Source organism: Phoenix dactylifera, chromosome 2 (genome assembly GCF_051530095.1).
Source record: "Phoenix dactylifera cultivar Ajwa chromosome 2, Ajwa_hap1_PhDact_Kaust_v1.1, whole genome shotgun sequence".
Classification (NCBI taxonomy): domain Eukaryota; kingdom Viridiplantae; phylum Streptophyta; class Magnoliopsida; order Arecales; family Arecaceae; genus Phoenix; species Phoenix dactylifera.
Window position 1 is genome coordinate 5240053 of NC_143191.1, and position 20472 is coordinate 5260524.

General features: G+C 36.1%; 1 protein-coding gene across 3 annotated transcripts in view; it reads left to right on the forward strand.

The window, feature by feature from the left end:
* The first annotated feature begins 244 nt into the window (after nt 1-244).
* The window catches only part of LOC103704389 (ARM repeat superfamily protein), a 37535-nt gene continuing 17307 nt past the window's right edge, over nt 245-20472 (forward strand). The window contains exons 1-13 of one of the 3 annotated variants that reach the window (XM_088715085.1): nt 245-481; nt 1698-1895; nt 2189-2292; nt 3272-3392; nt 6810-7022; nt 7146-7362; nt 7441-7586; nt 7670-7827; nt 7906-8055; nt 8137-8185; nt 13487-13678; nt 17017-17196; nt 20299-20441. In XM_088715085.1, the coding sequence (XP_088571211.1) occupies nt 389-481; nt 1698-1895; nt 2189-2292; nt 3272-3392; nt 6810-7022; nt 7146-7362; nt 7441-7586; nt 7670-7827; nt 7906-8055; nt 8137-8185; nt 13487-13678; nt 17017-17196; nt 20299-20441 (1964 nt within the window). In that variant the 5' untranslated portion in view covers nt 245-388. Of the gene's footprint in view, nt 482-1697; nt 1896-2110; nt 2298-3271; nt 3393-6809; nt 7023-7145; nt 7363-7440; nt 7587-7669; nt 7828-7905; nt 8056-8136; nt 8186-13486; nt 13679-17016; nt 17197-20298; nt 20442-20472 lie in introns of those variants that run through there. The other 2 variants (XM_008787655.4, XM_088715086.1) reach the window with 2 other exon arrangements.

Here is a 20472-nt window from a genome sequence, read left to right on the forward strand (position 1 = left end):
CCACGTTCTCTCGCGTCGCGCTCGGCTCCCCTCTCACGTGCCACTTCACTTCGTCACGTGCCCCGGAGTCCTAGCAAAGGCGGGAGAGCCCGCCTGCCGAAACTCGCACGAATCCAGTGTCCCACCATACGCATTTAGAAAATCCTAATCCATCCTCCGCGGCATCTTATTATTATCACAAGGAAATCTCTTTCCGCCCAAATGATGCCGCTTAACCGGTTCCCAGTATACAGCTTAAAACCTACCTACATAAAGTTTGGGAAGGGCTTCTCGTCGCCGGAGATCCGAGCTCGAGAGGTCCCAAAACCCTAATCCTGAGTCTCCGATCCATTTCACGCGCCATCGTTCGCCCCTATGGGGATCTAGGGCTCCACTTAGAGCCATCGTCATGGCCATTCCTCCAGAGAGAGCCATCGCGGAGGTCGGCAAGCGCCTCTCCCAGCCTCGCCTTAACAAGGACGCTCTCGTAAAGCTCCTTAAGGTACGCATCGACTTCCCGAACTCTAGACTCAAGAAAAACCTAGCCATTTCTATAGTTCGATGCTCTTTTCTTGTTTTGTTTGGATATTTGTCTAATACTAATGTTCGTTTTCTTGATCGCTTTTATGATTTGTTTTGAAGTGAAATGAATTTATTCCAGTGCTTTATACGCTATTCTGGAGACACTCAATGGGGTTGGATTTAGAATGAAAACTTAGTATTAATTGGACTGGGCGTGAGGGAATTGGGTGGTGATTTGTTGATAGAATAGAGGAAATATAGTGAGAGAACGACCATCAGGTGTATGCGCGATAAGCTGTAATGTAAGTGGGTAAGAGTAACTGGATTTCGCTCCAATATCCGTTATTTCTTCATTTTGCTGTAATGTGAAGTGAATTGGCGAAGAAAGGCAAGTAGTTTCAAAACAGTATGGTCCATAACATAAAGTGGTAGCAAGATGTGCTATGCCTCATTATGAACGGTAGCTGGTGTTGCTGGGAGATAATAATGAGGAAGATAGCTTATCTCGTGGTAAGGAATCCAGAAGACTGAAGCACAGTAAAGGCATTCTTGATGCCATGTTTGTTTCCAAGAAAGAATGACAAAAATCATTTAGATTATTGAATGCCTGACAAATGCATGACCAAAGAATCGATGACAGTGCTTGGGTTTCGTGATGATTTATGGTCCCAGAGACAGCTGGTGGAGTTAAGTTCTCCAAACATGAGGAGTGAGAGTAGGCCGAGTAGTATCACAACCTGGGTTTCTAACAAGGAAGCTAGATGAAGAAAATACCAAGATCAGATATACGGAATTGATGCATAATGTAGGAGACCTATCTAGTACTACTGCTTTGTATTTATTGTTTTCCTTTAAATCTTAGTCAAATCAAGCCATGCTAGTTAGTAGGGCACCTTTGCCTTCTGTAATAATATTTGCATTTTTTCTAGTGTTATATTTGGACTTCTTTTGAAAAATAAGGTGGGGATGCCAGCACCAGTTTTTGAAACTTGGACCTCGCCTCAGTGGAGAGGGATTCCGTCGAGCTGAGCTAAGGCTGGCTGGCTTGCGAATTTTGATTATCTGTATAATTTCCTGTATAAATTAGTGATAATGGGTGCTTATGTTAGTTATTAGTTATTGCTTGAAGTTTTTGAAGTAATGTTTCACCAGGACAGGTCTAACATTCCTCATTTTCCTAAATCTTTTTTATGCAGCAAGCTGAAAGCGCACTATCAGAGTTAAGCCAGTCTGCTTCTCTACAGATTGCTTTGGAGCCCATAATTAATTCTGTAGTTCAAAACAACTTGCTTCAACATAAAGATAAAGATGTCAGACTATTGGTTGTGGCTTGCCTTACCGAAGTTATCCGGGTCCTGGCACCTGATCCACCTTTCAGCGATGAAATATTTAAGGTGAAAAATCCTTCTGCTAATGGTCCTACTGCCAACAATTTATATTGTTTTCTTCACTTTACTTTTACATATAAGGTCTCCCTTTAGTATGGCCTATGATGGCTATCATGCAAAATTTGTGTCTCGTCCATGATACAATGCTCTGAAAACTAGAACCAGCAGTTGTCTGGATGGATTGTTTTATCTAACTTTCTCTTGCTGCACCTAATTTGCAGGATATTTTTAGACTTATTATTAGTACATTTGTGGATCTAGCTGATACCTCCAGTCCATATTTTACGAGGAGGCTAAAGATATTGGAGACTGTTGCTGCCCTCAAATGCTGTGTTATAATGCTGGAGATCGGTTGCGATGATTTAGTCCTGGATTTGTTCGAAGTTTTTTTCTCTGCTGTGAAGTAAGGTTTCTAAATTACTGAACTTTTCTTGATATAGCATCTATTCATTTTTTTTCCTTTAAACTAATTTTTTAGTTTTTAGTTTTGCATTTTATTCCCTGGAATTACAACTTAAAATGCAAAATGTCCTGGTAATGATTTGTAAAAGTCAATCCAAGTTTGTTTGGTGCGCCTTTTGCATGCCAAGGACTTGAGAGCTATGTGCTATTATGGAGCAGGCCTGCAGATTTTAGCTCTTCAAACAAAAAGTTCCCCGACCGAATTCCTAGTGGGAAACATCTTTTTCTTGTGTAACTAGAATTTCAGAAAAAATGTTTTAGCCTTTTAGGTTTCTTTTCTTAGGACATAATAAGAATAACTTAAGGATCGGGCATTGCAAATTTGATGCTCTTAAGAAGTATCTCAGGAAACATGAAAAATTAAGAAAAACTATGGTTTGGTTCTTAGTCTTTATCTTGGTGCCAAAATAGTTGTTGGCTGCTAGAGGTGCCTTCTGAAGAAGGCTCATTCAGGTTAACAGCCTCTGCCTGTATTATTTTAGGAAGGCTCGTAATTATCCCCATTAAACCTTACATTTGTTTCTGCATATTTTACCAGATAAAGTCACAATGTCATAACATTCATCATCCCAGTAACTTTTGTTTGGTTTCTAACTGAGGTCATTTTTTGTTTAGACTGATTTTCCATGAAAATGGAGAAAAACTACTTGATTTACTTTTCTCCTTGTGGACATTTCTAAAGCAAGTTCTTAAAAAACTCTAGGGCCCCGTGATCTAGCTTCTTTCAAATTCTCACTTTTCTGGATTGAAATTTTCCTCTTAATCAAAAGATAAGGTAACAGCTGTTTCTTTCTTCTTCAATACAAATCTGTGTCTCTCATCTCTTTTATATGTTTTCTTGCTAATAGTCAAATGTTACATGCATATTTAATAAGCGTTTCATCCTCAGTGGCTTACTGATACATGATTTGGTTGTTCAGAGATGGTCACCATCAAAGCTTATTTCAGGCTATGCTGTCCATTATGACAGTTATTCTAGAGGAAAAAGCTTCTCAACCTCTTCTTGATGTGATCCTGCAAAACTTGTTAAAGGAAGAAAAGGTAAAGATCTCTAATGGTGCAGAATTACCGCATGAAGAATCTTCGGACATGTTCTGTTCTCTTCATAGCAAACTAATTAATTAGAAATTGTTAAATTTGCTTTTATGATGGAGATGCTGGATGCTAAGCCCTACATCAACAGAAAGTGTGGTGTCTGGACTTGATGCTGGAATATACATGTATTCATGTATATTTGAAACTGTACTAGATCAATAATTTTTCTGTTTTCTTCTTTCTTATCTAATGTAATAAGTACTTATGTCTCTTTATATGCTGTTTTATGTAAATGAAATGATATTTGCGTTGATTTGGATATGGATGTGTGGGAAGCAAGTATACTATACATTGATTTTCCAGAGAAGAACTTCATTTACTTTCTTTCACTTTATTTGTGATTCAAAGCTTAAAGAGTGCTCATATGAGTTGAGTAATAAATTGTAAGTGGCCGAGTTGAAGAGGGCAATAGTGATAATTATGAAATATAAAACTAGTGCTAAGAACTTAAAAAATCTATTTGATTTTAATTCCCTTTGCTTTTGTTTTGTGTATGTGGCTAAGCATCACTCACATGAGGTTATGACGAAAAAAGAACTATTGCCTTTCAATCTCAATCCTTTAGGTAGTTCTAAGGTCTCTCATCTGTCAGATCAAATTATTATTATTTTGGTTTTTCTCTAGTATCAAAAACTTGGATGATTCTCATATGATAAGTACTACTGTGTTTTATTGATTGGCAATTCAACATTCTACTCCTTTAATGCAAGGATGCAAAATATGTGAAAAAATATAATATCTTAGAAGGCTAATTATAGGAATATCTCCAAAAATGCCCTTTGAGTAAATATTGCCTTGTGTACTTCTGTTAATATGCTAAATAAACATCTCTTTAGCATTTCTGTCCTTTGAGCAAATCTGGCCTTATGTACCTCTGCTTGTTCTAGGCAAATCTGGCCTTATGTACCTCTGCTTGTTCTAGGCCAATTGAACATCGCTTTAGCACTTGGGGTGCATGAATGAAAATGATGCCTCCATATCCAGCCCTATCTCTGACAGGTTGCTTATTTTCTTTTTTAATTTTAAATAAGACATTGTCAAGTCAAATAACACCAAATTGTTTATGCTCAATGTGAGAATAGTTACCCAGTTTATTTTGAGCATGTATATTAGGAACATACATCTCCATTAACTTCTATAAACCTTGTATTTGTTCATGCCTTTGCTTGCATGCTTTGAATTGGCTTTAGCAGGGAGAAGGATGCACCAACAATGATCATCAATTCCTCAATCTTCACATTGATTAGCAAATACCTTGTCATGTCTACTTGCAAGCAAGCTTATGTGTCAATATATTATTTATCATATGGGCTCTCAAACTTAGGTCAGCGGTCTGTAGCTAGGTGCCTAATTACCATATAGAGTAGCTTTGAGCGAGTGAGAGCCTTCATCATGTACTGTTTAGAGTTTTCAGATTCATTTAAAGGCTATAGATCTTGATGGGTCACTCCCTAGTTTCATGAGATTAGAAATCTATGCTCATAGCTAGACATTATTCACCACTAAATGATGCGAAAGAGCTGTATTTGAGGCTAATCCTGAAAATTAACCTGATTATTGTATATATCACTTAGTTTCTTTATTTTGTGTCTATTATGTTTCTTCTTTTTTCCCTGGGATGATTCGGTATCAAATGGTGGTAGCTGCCAGTCTATCAGTTGGAAATGAAATTCTTTCATATTTATCAAGCTCACATCTCAAAGATTAATAAATTAAGAAGTCTTAACCCATCACTATGGGTCAGTTTCATGGGTAATTCATTGCAAGAATCAGAGAGACATGAGAAAATTCTAAATGGGATGGGATTCAGTTACACAACTTTAACCCTCCAATATTTTCATGCTCAGAAATTTTAGCTGAAACGTTTGGTTGCTTTAATCATCTGATATCAAATGCGACACCGAAACCCTTTTTTAGGCTTAATTTGTTTGTCCGAAATGTTTGGTTGCTTTAATCGTCTGATATCAAATGCGGCACCGTAACCCTGTTTTCGGCTTATTTTTTTTGTCCTGGTCAAACTATTTATCTAAAATGCAATGATTATGGGAAAGCAAAAGTAAGGGTGAATTTGGTGTCGCTTAAAGGGAGTCCTTTTGTGACTTTTTAAATTAAGTGCTTTCTAAAACGTAAATGTTTGGTAAACATCATCTAAGAAGTGCTTTTCAAATAAGGACAAGCCAAAACTGGCTTTTAAGAGAAGCTAGAAAATTAGCTGCTAGCTTCTGCTCTTGCAAGCTTGTTCCTTATGTTTCATATATGGTAAATTTAATTCTATATTCTATGATTGTGAAACACTAAATATATAAAAACAAACATTTTATTTGAGAACTTAAATGAAGTATTTTTTTGAGAATGACTTTTTGAAAACCTAAAAGCAATGCCAAACATGTCCTAAAACTAAAATCTTACAGTTAACATGGTGAAATCAGAATAAAAAAAAAGTTTTTATTTTCTTCACCAAAAATCAAGCATTGGTTGTGTTAGGTAACTTATATTAAAGCTGGATGAAGAAACAAATATGCACGCATTAAGTTTTAGGCTAGGCATATAACAAAATAAAAGAGTTTAAATTTCTATGGCAATTGTACTATTCACAATTTGATTCGCCTTTCATTCCCTCCTGCCTCGAGAAAAGAAAGGGAACTGCTTGCTGCCAATGGAGATTTAATTGTTTGTCTGGCCCAGCATGAGAACTCCAGGCTGAGGACAAAGCATAGCCAAAGGCAATGATGGATCTGCTGAAATGGAAGTTGGAGGTCCGGCCTTGAACCAAGTGAGAGCAAGAGCGGGATTGTCATATTCTTTCATAGGACCCTTTTTTTTTTTGAGGTCCAATTTGGTTCGTGAATAAACAGGACCAAACCAGAATAGTGTCCTTGTAATTCACTTTATCAGCCAAACTACTCTTTTGACCCCACTAATAAAGCAGGAATATAGTATGGATGTGCTGATCCCAAATTTACTACTTGGCTTGGCTTGTTTGCACCCCTAATGGTAGGCTTGGTAGCTCCGGAAAGGTATGACCAGACTTTTCATATCAAAGTCATGAAACTTTTGAAAACACAATGAGCTAATCAGATCCATGTGTTACATATTTTTCTTAGGGTTTTGCTATAGCATTTTTTTAATATTTTTTTTTAATTTTTTACAATGTGTTGCTCTTCTAATTTTTTAACATTCTATGATCAACTTCATATTGGTTAAAGTGTAAATTGCATTTTTACCCTTAAGTTTAAGAGCATGAATTGTTATGTTATTTAAAATTTAAAATCCTTATATTTCACAAAGGAAAGGCGGTTTGTTGCATATCTGGGAAAAACTGCTTAAATGAACTGTTTATTTACACTGATTGCTTATTTGCAGGGAATGTCCTTCAGGCTTGCTGTTTCTATCATTCAGAATTGTGCTGGGAAGTTGGAGCCCTTGATTCGGTGTTTTTTAACATCATCTATTTTGAACAGGGATGCTTCGACATATGAGCTTAATAAATACTACCATAAAATTATATTGGAAATATTCCAGTGTGCTCCCCAGATTCTTATTGCTGTCATCCCGAACTTGACTCAGGAACTAATAGTATGTAATCCACTTACTAAACTTGAACCAGAAATTGTTCTCATTTGTGGGTTGCATCTTGGAAGCAAGTCCTTCGTTCTAGTCTCTTCCCTCAAATCCTAATATAATCTGTGTTTTTGGCAGACTGATCAGGTGGATGTCCGCCTAGAGGCTGTTCATTTGATTGGGAAACTTCTTGTCCTCTCAAATCTTCATTTTGGTAACGAATACCGGTCAGTTTTCGTAGAATTCTTGAAAAGATTTTCTGACAAATCTGCAGAAATTAGAATTGCAGCTATAGAGTGTGCTAAAACATGCTATATGGCTGATACATCTAGGAGTGAAGCACGTGATATTCTCAGTGAGTATTTGGCTGTTGATTTTTCACTTTAAATGCTGTCTTACAATGTTTTTAAATCTGTTTTGCAACCATTGGCAGCCGCACTTGAGGGAAGGCTATTAGATTTTGATGATAAAGTGAGAACACAAGCTGTAGTTGCAGTCTGTGATCTGGCTAAAGCTAACTTAACTTGCTTTCCATCTGAACTATTATTGAAAGCCCTAGAACGACTTCGTGACAAGAAGGTGACTATACATTCAAATAATTCAGTTATCATTTCTTTACAAGGAACTAACTTTTATGGTGCCTGTCCAAATATTTCTCACAGGTTTCTGTTAGAAAGAGTGTGATGCAAAAGCTATTGGAGTTGTATCGGGCTTACTGTATTAAGTGTTCCAAGGGGCATCTCATGCTTAATGATAAGTATGAACAAATTCCATGCAAAATATTACTTCTCTGCTTCGACAAAGATTGTAAGGAGTTCAGGTCTGGTGGCTATTTCCTTTCTAATTTTAACCTCTATCCGGTTTGCATTGCCCTAACGTGAGATGTACAATGTTACAGGCCACAAAACATCGAGATCATATTTGCAGAGGATTTATTCCCATCATCACTTCCTATAAAGGATAGGACAGAACATTGGATTGCTTTTTCCTCACTCTTCAAGCTGCCTCATATCAAGGCTTTAAACTCCATTCTATATCAAAAACGAAGGTATTTATACCTGTGTGCTGTTCAACCTCAATGCTATTATTATTTATCTATTTATTTTTGACAAAGCATGACTGCCATCAGGTTGCAGATGGAATTGCAAGAATATTTGTCTCTTCGAGAGAAGAAGAAGGTGCACTGAAATCTCTTCATGGGAATAAGATGCAAATGATTGAATGCATTGAGATAACACTAACCCACATTCTTATATATTATTCTTTCTTTTCTCTTTCGATTTGATGTTATGACTTGTATAAGCACTTAAATTAGTTTCTTTGTTCTTTTGTACTGTTGTTATGTTTAATCATGTACACCTCACTATTGTATTTATTAATATATCTGGCAAAAATTTAAAATTTGTTCTTTGATTCTTAAGTATATGTTTCAGGCTATCATTCTCATCTTACATACTAAAGCACATTGCCTTAGCTCCTTTGGCCCTGTATCTCAAAATACATGTTATTGTTGAATGTAAATTGGCATTTCCTTTTTTTCCTGCTTCTGCTTTTGAGTTTGAAGCACATCTTAGTATTAAGTTATTCATCCTCTTCTCTTTTATTGTTGTTGTATTCGACTAATTTTTAGCCTCGCTTGATTAGATTCATGTATGTTTCTGCTAGCCTTCTTTTCACTGACCTAGTGAAGTGTTCTTTGTTAGTGTTTAGCACAAGGGCTATCAAAATCTTTTTCTTTGTCTTAGGCATCTTAGAATCAGTCCTAATCTGATATGCTTTAATCTGACCTATAAATTATTTTAGTCCATGAGATGTGATATTCATGTCTATCCCTAGAAATCTAGAACAATGTAAACGATGTCTTTGCATAAGAACTGTCATGACTCACTTCTTGTTGACTTCATGATGTTTTCAGTTCTGTTCTTTGTTCTCTTCAAACTGCCACTAACTAATGAAAGTGGATTCTTGTTGCTGCTTTAATTCTTTATTACTCCTTTTAGTTCTTTCTTGCTGCCATCCAATTTATATTACATCCACATTTAAAGTGCCCTGTTGCACCATCTTGCTCTGTATGCACTGTTCTTATAGATACTGCCAAAGTAGAAGCTTTATGAGCTAAGTTCTGGTGTTTGAAATTATTTTACCTTGGCTCATCTAGTGGTGTATTTGTCTAGTACAGATAGGAGTGCATGGCACACAACTAAACCAGCTGAGCCTTTTTTTTTAATTTTTTGAATCACAAAAGTTGGTTTCCACTTTTCTTCTCCCTAGAAACCTTAATAACATATTTATTTATTTGAGCTTGCATATTGCAACCAGAGGCAGAAAATAGCTTGAATGAAGGACCATTCCATTATTTGAAGAGTTGAGAAAGAGTTTGCTCTTTTCCTTACTTGATTCCATCATGTAAAAACTCATTTTGCTCGCAAAATTTTTTATGATTTGTTTTTACAATGAATGATAGATAAATGAATTCTATCATAGTTTTTTTTTTATCCATGAATTAATTAGAGCAACTGAGCAAGTGTAAGTGCATTGTAATTGATATACCGTCAAATGAGGGACAAAGTAGGCTCTTCTACTAAGTAAATTGTTATTTTTGGAAAAATATAGAATTTTATTTTATTTTGAATTTTTATTCTGATGATGATGCTTTTTTACAAACACTCACTACTTACTAAGACTCGCATATTGTTTAGATGCAAAAAATGGCATTGGCTAGCAGATGGTTTCAGGTGCTAAGCAAGCATTGTGTTGGGCTAGTATCAACACCCGATATGGGTCGGCACCAATCTGTCAAATCTTTTGCAAAAATTTTATGGTTAAAAAGGAATTTCTAATGTTTTTTCATTTTTCTCTTTTTGCTTGTCATGGAAAAACAAATTTCTTGGCATGGCACAACTTGATAGGGCAATGTCCAGCATGCCTCATGGCACTAGCACTTCAATCCTTGGTCTAGCGACTCTTAGCATTGTTGTTATGCATGAAAATGGAATGCATGTATCTTGCTGTATTGGTGCAAGTCGAGTGTAGTTATATATGGTAGACGAAACATGTTTGATTTTGATCATCTCTAATACTATAATGCAAACTACTTTAGTCATCATGCATATTCTCCAGGCCTTGTCCATGCTGAAGTGCTGGCATTTTTTTTCTTCTAGGCATTTTATATGTTTTTACTTTAATAATAGTATACTCCCATTCAAGGTTTGCTGGATTGTATAGGGCTCGTACTAGCTGGTGATCGGTTCGGTATGGTACGGGTCTGTATCTTATCGTGCAAGTATACCAAAATAGAGAAAGGGAGGGGGAGAGGAAAAAAAGAGGGAGGAAGAGAGAGAGAGGGAGGGAGGCAGGAAGATAGAGGGACTCGCCTGGCTGGGATGCTGTCAGATGTTCGGATCCAGAGGCCTTCGAGAGAGAGAGAGGGCTTTAAAGCGGCTTTCAGGGCTTCGTGACAAGGGAGAGAGGCTAGATTAAGTGACAAGAGCTTCGAGCAAACCCTGAGAGAGAGAGAGACTGGAGGAGTTGGGAGGGGGAGAGAGAGGGGAGGCGATTGTTCGAAGTGTCAGGAGAGCCAGAGGGGAGGGGGTTATCGTCTTGTTCGTGCCCTTGAATCATGCCGGTAACTGACTGGTTTGGTTCAGTACGCATCGAACGCCTCGATAAAAATGGGAGTGCATTATCAATGTTTCATCAAATGACCATGACCATCTGCGTTTACCTTTTTGTGCATTGCATGTGCTCAATACTAGTGAGCCCGTAAGCATGATTATGTTGTTGGTAGCTTGGTTCGCCGTACAGGGCCGAACCGGACGATACACCCCATATTGTATTGTACCAATACCCGGTATGGAAGGCCTATCGACTCTCAGTATACTGAAAAGATCTCGTATCATACTGTATCAACATAGTTGCAGTGTGGCACCGATACGGGGTCTGGTACTGAGACGGCGAACCTCGGTTGGTAGGAGGTAATCATTGAGAACTGTATTGCCCTCTAGTTCTATCACACATGGATATTGCACTTGTTCAACTTGCAAAACTTCTTATTTGTTTTAATGGACAATTATTCTTCATTTATCGTGAAGACTTTTATAGTCCAGTTAAATTGCTGAAAGAATGTATAAGTAGCTCATACCTATATTCTTAATGTTTGATAGTACAATATCAATGCAATTGTGGATCATGGTCAACAAAATTCAGAATACATAGAAAGAAAATATAATGGGCTTAAGAGGTCTTTTACAACTGTAACTAGACAACATGTACATTTCCAATAGAACAATGTGTTAAAATAATTTTAGGCCATCAAGGTATGCTAAACCAACCTGAATTCGGGGTGCACGGACCCAAACAAGTGCAATATCAGGTTGGTAAGGGGTCAAAACCGGCCCGAACTGAATGGAACTACCTAGTTCTACTTGCTTCGAAGTGGTTTGTTGTGGTTAGGCGATCTGGCCTAATTCTGCTCGCTTTGGAGCGGTTTGTGGCGTTGAGCCACCCTAATGCCAATATTAGAGAAGAAGGCCATCTTCGGGCCTTCTTTTTTTTCTTGAAATAGTGAGTGGTTTTTACGAGGAAAATTCAAGGAAGAGAAAACATCTTCTTATTTTGAGCCTAAATCCAAGGCAAATCTAGTATAATCCCATTCCTTTTTTCATTATTCTTTTCTTTTCTTTTTTTGTTTCAATGCCCATAATAGGCTGAGCATTGGTAAATAAGGAAAAATCATGCCAAAATTTTACAGCACCCATAAGTAGGGTTCTACATTAATCAGAATTAAAATTTAGGTTTTTTTAATAACTTGGAATGTATATTTAAGACATGACCCCTAACTTTGGTATTAGACCTAGTATAAAATCATACTAGAAATATGACCGAATAATAAAGAAACATGTTAGAAGTATTCAAGTACAAATTATAGAACTAGGCTAAAATTTGATATTGTCTTCAATAGAAAATTTTGGAAATAAACTTCTGAATCCACTGGTTGAAATCTTCACCTTGAATTTGCTGGTTTGTTGAGACCAATGCCTGTCTAGTTGATGTTGATTGTAAATCGAGTAGCAACAATTAGAGAGAGAGAGATATAGAGAGGTGCAGCCATAACTCTTGGAGTAGGACAATAACTTGACCTTTGGGTGTCATGTTCACCTATATATCGAGATAATGTAGCCTATGTAAATTTATAAAATGAAGGCAAAAACAATTTAGTTAAAAGTATGGGGTGGGTGACAAAAATCAAAACCAAAAGTTCAAGAAGAAGGTAATGATTGAAAGAAAGACACAGATAACAAAAATTAGGACATACAATGATATGCATAGGCACGCTGAATTTCACGTCTATATTTAATGATTACAATTGTATCCATTAAGCAATCTTACAATATTTGGGATCAATATGAAATAAAATAACATTAAAACACACTTAAAATCTTAATTTAGAGATATAGAATCTTAAAATAATCATCAAAATCAAAAAACAATGAAAAGAGGTAAAAAAAAAGAAGACTGAACCTGTACCGAATATATGTGCATATCGAGTGTCTATACAATTCATTTTGGTACCGTACTGGGATAATACCCGGTACGAAGATTACGGACCTTGTAGGCCATATTACTTGCGAATCAAGATCATCGATTTTGATATATAAAAACAAAACTTTGAGAGTTTGGATGTGTCTATCACCAAACACTATATCATGTTGAACCATCCTAGGATTACTTCATAGAAATGAGATGTTCAGGAACATTTGTTTTCTAGGCCTTTTGGATGTAGAATCATATTTGAAGGTGTGACATGCAATTTAGATATTCCATCATGATTTTGAGCACACTATCTTATCTAACTCCACCGCCCCCTCTCATGCATGCATGTGCACATGCATGTGTCTGCAGGTGCATGCGTTTTTGAACTTTGAGTTTATACCAGTGCCTCATCTGTAGTACCTTGATTCAGCTCTTTAGTAAATTTTATTTGTAAAATGAAATTTAAAGATCTTTTATTAGATTAAAATTCTCTATTTTAATTTCATCTTTTTTTTTTGTTTAAATTATATGATCATGGATTTGCTGACCTTTCTAGTATTTACTAACATTAATGTATGATCATCAGAATGTTGGCGTCCCAAATTTTTCATCATAAGATTGTTGACACAAGTATTTGCTGATCTTCAGAGGAACTACTTTACAAACAAGTCAGAATACTATCAGTCTATCACTAAACCTAAGCTTTAATTTTTATCAATATAATCACGAGCTAAGAACGTTCATCCTTCAAGGTTAAAGTAATAAGCAAAATCTAGCTTTGACATATTGTGGTCACTTTTTAGTTCACTAAAATTATCTCCATTCTTAGCATTCTTTTCTCATTTTTCAGCTCATTGCATAATGGCATAATTGAAGATGTTATGTGTCTAACATACATTTATGTTTTAGCATGGCCTCCTGAAAATTTACTTGAATCCATAATGCAGGAGAATGCTTCGGAAGAAATGCACAAGAGAATCCAAGCATCTTTTATGAAGATGTGCACCGCTTTCATAGACTCGTCTAAAGCCGCGGAGTGTTTTCAAAAATTGCACCAAATGAAAGATAAAAATATTTTTAAAGCATTGCTTGAATTGGTTGATGAACAAACTACTCTTGCAACTGCTCAATCCATCCGGGCAAGTACATGATGCTTTTCCAGTATTTGGAGTTGATATTTCCCTTATTCGTTGTTTCTTGAGTCATTATATATTGGAAGGCTTTTTGTCTTGACTATTGTTATTAGAGATAGTTGGTTATATATTTCATTCAAGGCTTATTATCAAGTTAGGAAGTAATATTGGCTTCTCAGGGAGAAAACCAAAAACATGCTTACTATCAAGTCGGAAGTTTTGGCCAAACCAAGCTTAAAATGACACCTGAAACTTGGTTTTGAGCATTATCAGCAGTTTTGATCAATTTTTGTGGCTTTCAACCGGTTTTGAATGAAACTTTAGGCCAAACCAAAATTTTTAAACAACTGGAGTTCATCAATACATATAGTAGCGTACTTTATGAATTTCACTTATTTGCAATATTAACTTCATATACAGGACCTATGTGAAACAAAAAAAATAATGTGCAATAATACCTTTTATTGACTTCTTTTCTTTTGTTTTGTTTTCTTTCTTTCTTTCTTTAATTAAATCTTTCCTGATATTTCGATGAGAACTTTGAAACTTGGAGTCTAGCTGCTAAAACTGCTGAAACTGAGGCTCCATATGCTCTACCAAAATTGAAACCCTAAACAATTTTCCTGGTGCTTATCATCAAAAAAACTGTGAGCTAGATATTGGGCTTTTTTTGAAATGTAAAAATCTAAGGATATATAGTCATTTCAAATATATATTGGAAACAGAAACAATCACGGAGATTACTACTACTATTATTATTATTCTCAAGGTCTGCAGTATTAGAACCGATGCTCATGCCGATTGGCCAGTGTTACAGTACGGTATGGTACTGTGCTGCACTGTTTCGGCATGTACTGACAAAGGAGAACCAGCAAGGGAGAGGGAGAGGGAGGGGAAGAGGAAAAAGAGAGAGGGAGAGGGAGGGAGGGAGAGAGAGGGAGAGGTGGAGGGAGGGAGGGAGAGGAGAGGTGGAGGGAGAGTTGAAGGCAGGAAGGAGAGGGCTTTCGAAGCCCCCTCTCCTCCATGGCATCGGAACAAGGGTGGAGCCTCTGTTTCGAAATGAAACAGGGGCTTCAGCCCCATTTTGTGATTATTTTTAGAGTGAAGTCGGCCCCCTCTGTTGATATTCTGTGATGTAACTTAAAGTAATGTGACATTTATTAACATAAAAAAAGATACAGTGTTTAAATCAGAAATGCTTGCATGCAATAGCAAATAAAATTTAAGCATAGATCTGGTCCTAGCAAATATTAAGTGCATTCGGACTAACCTTTGAATAATGTAACTAGTGTCTTTCAAACTGATACAATTATGTACGAGCCAAAACCATCTTTACATACAATATGTTCCTATAAAATGTATGGTGTTGTTATTACCTCAAGTAAAAATTTTGGGTTATCAAAAAACAACTGACTGATCACTTGTTGATGTAGTAGGAGGATATGTGCTTTGAGATGGCTACTAGGGTGTCAAAGGAGAAAGATATTGCTCATTTACTAATGAGGCAGTCATGTAGGTAAGTTCAAATGAAATTTCTAGGATTTTTGTTGGGGTTTGGTGGGCAGTATGGTTTATGGAGTGACCCTTCAGGAGTTGTTAAGGGTTTCCCAATGATGGTTGGGACAATAATGAGATCTGTGCTGGTCTAATCAGCTAGCTAAATCTACATCAGTAAAAGAATGGAATAGAGTGGAAGGGATGAAGAAATAGAAAAAAAATGAGGGAGAGAAGATTAGAGATCATAAAGGGAGATCAGCTGTGGAAGGCCTTTTCTTTTTTTTTTCTTCTTCATGCTCCAAATTCCACCATGCTTGAAGGGAAGGATGGACGTGCGGGCATCCAGTGTCATGCTAAACCATGTACATGCCTTGGAATGTGCTATGCTAGCTGATGACTGGCATTAGCACCTAAATATTTGGTCGAAGGAGGCTGGTACATTCCAAGGAGGCAGGTTAAAGGGTACTTGAACGGAATTCGCAGTATGTTGAGGATAAATGCATCATGATTTCAAGCTATATGACTAAGCACTTCTTTTGGTAGATTGCTTGATATACAAGGGTAGTTAAAGGGTTGTTACAAATATTTGTGGCCAGCATTGTGTCATTTTAGTTGCCTCCTACCTTGGTTTCCCCACCACTCAGCAAATCTGTTCCTAATTTTGGATGCTTGAACTTTTTATTGCTCGTACTACTATCTGCTAAAACTTAGAAATATGTCTCATGGGTACTTTTAAATTACTAACTTCATTCTTCCCACTTTTCGAATCTAGATAATGATAATCAGTTAACAGGTCCTTAGGTTAGCTTTAGATCTTTTTCTAGCTTACTGCATGATCTACATGGATCTGTAGCTGAAAAACCATTTGCATTCAATGTTTGCCCCATAGATACCTTTATTTTCATCCAAGATTCCATTGAGTGGCAGTAGGGTCCATATGACAAAGGGTATGTGACAGGCTGTGTGTAGGTTCAGCATTATTCTTTATCTGAAAGCTCCGTAAGCCATGGATTGTTACTATCATTTTCTATATCCCTGGCCTCCCTGCTTCCTCTCCCAGATCTGCTCCCGTTCCCTCTCATCCCACAATTTTAATGGTAAACCATCAATCTGATGAGATATGGCAGATTCAGTTGTCAGGAGTCAGTCTATCCAATCAGCATTAAGTGGTTGGACTGTAAGAGAGCTTTTCTATTGCCATTTCTCTTTGGTAAAATGTCATGTGTACTACTGAAATGCTACATTTTCTTTTTAGAATTTTTGGCATTATTTCGTTGGCAGCTTGTCTTGTTCATTGTCAATTTACCTAACTCTTTAGGAACATATCCACCATCTGGGCCTTTGTATCGGTCGTATACCTTTTTAAAGGTAGAATAACTCATCTGAACAGATAGCAAGGTATAGTAAGTCAGTCATTCCATCTTGATTGGACTTGCTACTGGAATGATGGCAAGTGAAATTTCTCGGACTTAATATTTTCATGGTAATGTGAACCTTCATTAGTGCTATTTTCTTCTGTTGCTTATCATACTGATATACCTGAAAATAATCAGTTAACTTTTCATAATTATATTCATGGACAAACATGTACATTCACATATTATCGGAAAAATTGTATGGTCCATATCTATTATGCTGTATGCTTATTTCTGTTTCTACTTCATTGTAGTGGGACATAGTATTTAAAAATAGCTAAATTTTATTGTAATTAATATCTCTATTTTTATCATCTCAGTCAAACTCATTCCTGATGTTGAATTCATCTAACATTTTTGCTGCTTACTGAATTCTTTATGTTCCTCTTTTAGCTTGTATTTTCTCTGATTGTATTCTGGTCATGTTTTCAGGATTCATTTCTTAAGAGGATTGGGGAGAAAAATTCAAATTACGATTTTTTTAAGACACTCTCCTCAAAATGTTCATATTTAATATTCAATGCAGAGCACGTTCGTTATATTTTGGAGTATGTTATATCCAGGAAAAATGGTGGAAATAAATATGTGCAGCATTGCATTGATCTTCTGCTTGTAAGTACTTATTTTCAATAATCACTTGTAGCAAGTTAACAGACTGTGGTGATGTATGTTTCTAATTTATCACTACTCAGGGCATGTTCATTTGATTCCCTAGTTTGGTCGAGCTGTCTTGTTTTTTCGATTTTTGGAGCAAAGAAAAGAGTTTGGGTCCCACATGAATTAAGTGCAATTCAAAAGCTCTATGTGAGTCTTTGGTTGCTCCCGATGTATCAAGAGCATGCCTTGAATACTTACACCTTTCATTGATCCCTCTAATTACTATCGTTATCTAGCTTGAGTGAAAGGTTTCATTTTTTCCCTTTCATGCTGCAACCTTAACTCATATCTTGTCCTTGTAATATCATTTTCATATGGTTGACTCTTGGCCTTTGTAATTCTTATTCTTACTTGCAGTCCTCAATACTGAACAATAACCTCAATCTTCTAAAAAAACACTTAACAGTAGGGTAGCAATCCACTGTAAATATGAAATTTCAAGTCCATTAATAGATCCACGCTTGGCAGGATCTATTAAATATTGGCGGGATCTATTAAATATCTATCAAGTTCATTAATAGTCCAATGAAAAAGGTTAATGGCGGGGAACCACTAAATTTGTCTTATTTAGTTGCTTAAGGGTATGACATCGATAAATATTGCTTATAAGTGAATGACGGATTGGATATTAATATATTTATATCTGCAATTTGGATTTGTTTTATGAATATGCATATATACCTGGATTTAATTTGGATGCTAAAATTTGTATGCATATTTGATTTAAGTAGCAACAGATTCAAATCAGATGTTAACAGTACAGATATAAATTCGGATCAAGATCAGGTAGTATAAATGAGGATATTATTCCAATATGTTTTATTGACTTGATTTAATTATAGAAGCCCCTCCAACTTTCTTTTATTATCTTCCTAAAATAAACAAATGATTGTACAAAAAAACAAGAAAGAAATAACTGCAGTTGCTTACTTCGAGTAGGTCCTAGTAACTCTACAGCGTTGCACACTTGGTTAAAGACCAATTGTTAAGGATTCGATCCACCAAAGTAAAAATGCTACATTTTGGAAAGAAAATTAAATTGAAAATTTATTGATGTTATCACTTTTTTGCCTTTGATATCCTTGAGGTCTATATGATACTTAATATGGCTGAAAATGGTTTCAGATATGAGTTAAATATTTGTGTATCCATGTCCATATTCTTTGACTGATGCAAATACAAATACCGATATTTGTTGGATGCTATAATTTTCCATATATATGTTTGCCCAGTGCAGAAAATGAATCCAGACAGATATTAACTGATCTATTTTCACCCCAAAAAAATGAGCATATATTTGAACTCAAGGGGAAGATGATCATTGCTTCATGCTTTGATAAGGCTATGAAACATAACATATCCTTATGATTTCTTCTGCTTTAAGGAAGTGAAGTTGCACACTTTTATGACTCAGGTGATATTTTATGGTTGGCCTCTATTTTCTTTAAGGTGGTCTATAGGTAATGGCATTAGAGCCTTTTAGTTTGTCTTCTTCGTCAACTGCTATCATCTCAGATAGGCTTTCAAGTTTCATGTGTTATTATAGACTATAAATTTATTGAGAGCTGTCATGCTTCTGCCCTCTCCATAATGCTCTATGAGACAATGATGGCATCATTAAATCTTCTGCTCTTTGTCAATGGCATAATGATTTCTGGTGGTGATGTTTTGATCAATGACCATTTCTCATGCAAGGCAACCTTTCATGTGTCAAGTCAGATAGAGATCAGGCCCCTTCACTACTTACATGACCACAGATTGCCCTCTCCATCAAGTTACTTATTACTTACTGCAACTGAAGTTTACCTTCAGCTTGATTAATAATTTGTTTTTGTAAAATGTGCAACTTTGGTTTTTGAAGCTTATCCAATGATGATGAGCCTTTCAATGATCCTTCTTAGTTTATTAGCTTGTGATGATTTTCTCTGCAATACTATTTCCTGGTCTTAAATGGTGAATGCAGTTTACTTAAAGCCATTTTGTTGGTGCATCTTGCTCTATCTATTACGCCCTGTTTTTGTATTCTTCACTATATTAAAATGGAGTGAAGGAAGATGAATCAGTTCCTTTTGATCTCTTTCAGTGAAATGCTTGGGCTGAAAGCTAATGTTGGCGCGACAATCATGCCAATCAACCATTTGCTACCAAAATTTATTTCTATTTTTGAAACTAAGGTCTAGTAATGAAGAAGCCATTATTCATCTAACATTGACTTGCTTGTTTCCTTCACTGACACAAGTTCCAACTTCTAAGACCACCACCACATGATCCCTTGAATCTTGCCTATGGCCCAGCTCCTTTTGTGAATATAATGGCTAGATCTAGCTTGGCCTCATTAAGTTACGCCTTTCTTGTGTTACTTCATCAAATGCTGATTCCTCCTCTATTATCTATTGTACAGAATTTTGAGCTCCTGTCTTTATCAGACCTTTGCTTTATTACTCATAATTATACCAAGTTGCTTTTCTTTTCTTTTACTCTGTAGGTCACATATTTGAAAATATCGCTGTTTCAGATTTTAGTATTCCTAGTTCAATATATATGCATGATATGTTTCTGAATTAACTGCATGGTTAAATAGTTATGCATGTGAAGCTTGTGAAGTTTTCTATAGGAAATGAACTTGCACAATAAGGTAAAAACTTGGCACCTCATACATGACAAGGAATGTACTATGAAAAAGCAAAAAAAATGTTTGGATTTGCTCTTGCAGATTTAGAACGTGTAATATCAATATATACTAGTAAATCCTGTCGAAACATATTAATATAGTCTACAGTTTGTTTTCAACTGAACATGTGGCTCTATCTTTCTGGGGAGTTGATGTAAAGAGATGATCTTTTGATTGAAACTTACAATGTTCTCTCTTGTCATCAGATATGGTGAGCTTGTTTGGTATCTAGGTTTCATTCCAATTTCCAAATAATCTTAATTTTGGCTTGTGTTTTTCATGTTGTGCATTGTTTCGGTATATGTTTACACAACACTGGTATCTCATGTATGTATTTTCAATGGTAAATCTTTCTTATTTTAATGTTTTTACTTGTTCTGATTTAGATTATTATAACAATATTCCCGTCACTGCTAAGGGGATCCGAAGAATACTTGCTGAAGTTGTTCTCGGAGGGGGCCACCTTATCAAGTGAAAAAAGTCTTCAGATTTTAGCCAGGGCTGGTCGTTATGTTCTCCTAAACCTCAGGTAAAAGGTATTAGAGGATTTGCACTACACA